Genomic DNA, 4,309 nt, shown 5'->3' with positions numbered 1-4,309 from the left:
TTAGGGAACCTGCTTTGGCAGGGGGTTGGACTGGATGATCTCCTGAGGTCCCTTCCCACCCCACCACCCTGTGATTCTGTGCCCTTGTGTACGGTGAGGAGCAAGGCTGTTGTGTCAGGCTGGCTGCTCTGCCTTTCAGGAGGACGAATTGAGACTGGCCCAACTAAAGGCCAACTATGAAGCGGAGCAGGCGTCCCGTGCCCGCCTCGAAGAGGACATCAGTAACCTGAGGAATCACTATGATCTCAAGCTGTCTGCTCTGGAGGAGAACCTCAGGAAGGAAGCAGGTGTGGATGAGGCAGGTGGAGGGTGTGCAGCGCAGGCTGAGGGTTCCCTGATGCTTTAGGCACCAGTAGACACAAACTGGTTTTGAGAAGTCACATTTGTAGCAGCTGCTGTCACCTTTAAAGTGGCAGCGACTGCAACTGCAGCGAGTGCAGCCTGGCAGCAGCGGCAGCCCCTGCTCTCAGCCCTCCCTTATCGGCAGCAGGAGTGAGAACTGGCTCTCCTGGGCCACTCATGAGACTCTCTGTCCCACCTTTGTCCTCTTCCCTATTTCCTTGACATCTTTTCCTTGTCAGAACCAGCCTGGCCCTACCCTGTAAACCTTGAGGTGCTGAATTATGATTTTTACTGTGAGTTTTTTCTGACTTAGCGCAGTATTTCTCCTGAGCAGAGGTTTGAGCTGCAGCGTTTCTCCTGAGCAGAGGTTTGAGCTGCTGAGATGACTGCAGTGTTTCTCCTGAGCAGAGGTTTGAGCTGCAGAGATGACTGCAGTGTTTCTCCTGAGCAGAGGTTTGAGCTGCAGAGGTGACTGCAGCGTTTCTCCTGAGCAGAGGTTTGAGCTGCAGCATTTCTCCTGAGCAGAGGTTTGAGCTGCAGAGATGACTGCAGCGTTTCTCCTGAGCAGAGGTTTGAGCTGCAGCGTTTCTCCTGAGCAGAGGTTTGAGCTGCAGAGATGGCTGCAGGCACCGCTCTGTTTTGATGCCGTTGGCTTTGCACAACTCGTGGCTGCTGCAGTTTCTGCCGTCGCATGTAAATGTGACGCAGCCCTTGGTCTCCTGGTGAATTATCAACACCATCGTTTTGCTGGAGGGCAGATATTCCTCTCACCTACCTATAAATTGTTTCCAGCTACCTTTTTTTCTGCTTTTTTTTTTTTAATTAAACTTCCACAGTGCCTCACAGCATGTTTTGCAATCTGCTTGTACAGCACTTATTGCCCAATATTAATTCTTGAACCTATATTCTTCATTTTTGATGCTATCATTTTCTAAGGTGAGAGATTCTTTATTTCCCCCCCCTGTAATTATAAATGTGCACCTTCTGGCTTCTGAAATAGATTATTTGTGTGCAAACACAAGGACTCGGGCTCTGCCAACCCTGTGAAATCTGCATTCCTTACCTGATAGTCCCTCTGGGTCTTTGATGGCTTTTACTGACCAGCATAAATAAGGTTTTCCCTCCAGACACATAGTTCACAGCTTTTGGTGAAGACTTTGTGTGATGTTTTCACAGATTTATGCTCTGGTTTTGCAGAGCTTGGTACTTACATTGTGGGCATTTCCTCTTTTAATCTTCAGCTGCCATGAGGACTAAAACTACTCCTGACCAGACACCTTTGCCTGAGGACACTGTTACTGCAGCAGATGGAGAACCAACGTCAGCCCAGGTACTTTTCAGGCTACTTTACCCCCCTTGGGCTAAATAAACCTGAGTAGCATCATGCTTCATCCATCCCAGTTACTCACATTGCATCTTTTCATATCTGCAGCCTTTAGTTTTCTCTTGTCCACAGGACCCAGCAGCACCTTGGACTGTCCAAGACGCTGGTGGTGTGAGCAGAGGGAGCGCTGGAGCAGAGGTGGCCGTGGCTGCTGAGGGGGTTTCATTGCCAGCAGACCAGCAGCAGGTGCTCGCCAGGTCAGTGACTACACTGCTCCTGCTAACTGCCTCTTGTGCCTTGCTTACCACACACACAGACAAGAAGCAACCCTGTTCTTCCACGATATCACAACTGCACAACCCAAAACTAGGCAGATGTGTGTTCTTTACCCCCAAATTAATTTTGTCCTAAATAGCTCTTAGTTGCTGTATCAGAAACAGTGTGGCCAGCAGGACCAGGGGAGTCATCCTTCCCCTGTACTCAGCTTTGGTGACGCCACACCTTGAATACTGTGTCTAGTTTTGGGCCCCTCTCTCCAAGAAGGACATGGAGGTGCTGGAGCGTGTCCAGAGAAGGGAACGGAGCTGGGGAAGGGTCTGGAGCACAAGTGTGCTGAGTTCCCTTGTGGCTGAGGGAACTGGGGGTGTTGAGCCTGGAGAAAAGGAGGCTGAGGGGAGACCTTGTGGCTCTGTGCAAGTCCCTTGGAGGAGGGTGGAGAGAGGTGGGGGTGGGTCTGTTCAACCAAGGCCCAAGGGACAGGACAAGAGGAAATGGGCTCCAGTTGTGTCCAGGGCAGTTGAGATGGGATGTGAGGAAGAATTTCTTTGCTGAAAGGGTTCTCAAGCACTGGAACAGGCTGCCCAGGGAGGGGGTGGAGTCCCTATCCCTGGAGGCGTTTAAAAGATGGGTAGATGAGGTGCTCAGAGATCTGGTTCAGTAGTGGGCAGGTACGGTTGGACTCGATGATCTCAGTTCTTTTCCAACCAAATGATTCTGTGATTCTATGATTTTATGATTCGATGATGCCAGGTGCCACAATTATGAGAGAGAAATTTGGAGAGGTCTGTGTCACTAGATGTGGATGCAAAAAAGTGTTTTCCTGATAACCTCCCTAGATCTGTAGGCAGGGAAGTCTCTTCCTGGCTGTTTGCAGGTGTGATTTATGGAGAGTTTATAAAGTTGAGTCAGGCAGAGACAGAGATTGTGGAGGCAGCCTCCTTTTTATGTTAAAAAACATTCTTGAAGGGCACTTAGAGCCTTCTCATATCAGTACAAGTGAGCTTGCAGGCCTGCCTGCTGCTTACTGCGTGTGTGGATGGAGGAGAGTGTGTCCTCCATGACTCTCCCTTGTCACTGAGGTCACTTCTCCCTCTAACTCACACACCTGACAATGTTTGCAAGACATCAGCCAGAACTGACATCAAAATTTCCCAATAATCCCATTTTAGTGGCAGCATTAGACCTGGAGCACAGGGCTGGGGTGTGAGGGCTGCCTGGGCTGTTTCAGAAATACACACTTGAAGCAAATTCTCCTGATTTCTCTCTTTTATTCCATTGCATGGAATTATATTAAAATTAGAAAAGCTCAACATGATGAATATTGTGAATGATAAGAGTTTGATTCTGAAAAATCTTGTGTTTTTTAACAAGTCTTTCAGTTTTACTGTGAGTTCCTGTGGTACAGGAACTGTTGGGCCTCTTCCAGCTAAAAAAGGAGCTATTAAGAAATAAATAATTAGCACCGTTTGTAATTTGGAGAAAAATTCTGTCTGTTAATGGAGAGATCTCCAAAGAAACCATTTATTCTGATTATATATTAAATCTTACTCGTCCTCTTGCAGCGTTCCTTTTTGTGACAAAAAAGAGAAAAATGCATTTCTGATGCCATTAGTAAAATCAAAGTTCTGTGCAGATGAGGCAGGAGGGTTTGGTTCCGCAGGCACGAGGATTTTCAAAGCCACCTCTTCAAGGCTTTAACACATCAGGGCAGCTGTGAGATCTCTGATATTCACTCAGCAGAGGAAGATTTCAATCGCTCGTTAAGCAAACGAAACCCAAAGCTACTTGGCAAGTGCAGTGCAGTAGAATAGCAGGTCATCTCTGGTGGAGAATGAGCTCTTTCAATGGGTTTGAAGATAATTAAGAGGTTATTATCAGCAGAGGTTTTATCAGCAGTGGGATTTTCTTCAATTTAAGCCAGTGCTGGCCAACCTGAGTTATCTGCTGTGCTGTGCAGACACAGAGAACAGCTCTGGAGCACGGCTCTATCCATGTCGGAGCATACGGGGCCGTGCAGTGTGGACATGAGATGAGCTTGATTCCAAATATGAGTCTGTGCCAGTGCTCAAGCAGCAACACCGAGGTCAGCCAAGTCCTCAACCCTGGCTGATACTGCCCCAAAAAAGAAATTGTACTGTGGCTTCCAGCCGTACCGCTCCTATATCCACCATTTACAATATTCCTTTGTGTAATTTTGGCACCTTTTGTGCTTGTTTTGAGAATCTTTCAAAACTAAAAGTAAGAATTGAAATATAAATTGAACAGAACAGAGATTTTTGGAAAGAATTCTTTGAGTGTAGATGTAGATTTCCAGACATACGTGCTGACAAAGGTGCTCAGAATAACACAGGCTTTTCCTTGGGT

The 4,309-nt window shown here is 47.4% G+C and overlaps 1 protein-coding gene across 1 annotated transcript in view; it reads left to right on the top strand.

Moving 5' to 3' along the window:
- The window catches only part of KIF17 (kinesin family member 17), a gene marked incomplete at both ends in the record, with an annotated part of 15,536 nt that overhangs the window by 8,665 nt on the left and 2,562 nt on the right, over positions 1-4,309 (top strand). The window contains 3 exons of the mRNA XM_029084897.1: positions 140-287; positions 1,584-1,672; positions 1,799-1,923. Coding sequence (XP_028940730.1) covers positions 140-287; positions 1,584-1,672; positions 1,799-1,923 — 362 coding nt within the window. The remainder of the gene's footprint in view (positions 1-139; positions 288-1,583; positions 1,673-1,798; positions 1,924-4,309) is intronic.

Source organism: Antrostomus carolinensis, unplaced genomic scaffold (assembly GCF_000700745.2).
Source record: "Antrostomus carolinensis isolate BGI_N321 unplaced genomic scaffold, ASM70074v2 scaffold22265, whole genome shotgun sequence".
Classification (NCBI taxonomy): Eukaryota; Metazoa; Chordata; class Aves; order Caprimulgiformes; family Caprimulgidae; genus Antrostomus; species Antrostomus carolinensis.
Note: the sequence above shows the minus strand (reverse complement) of the source record. Positions and strands in the feature narration are given on the sequence as shown.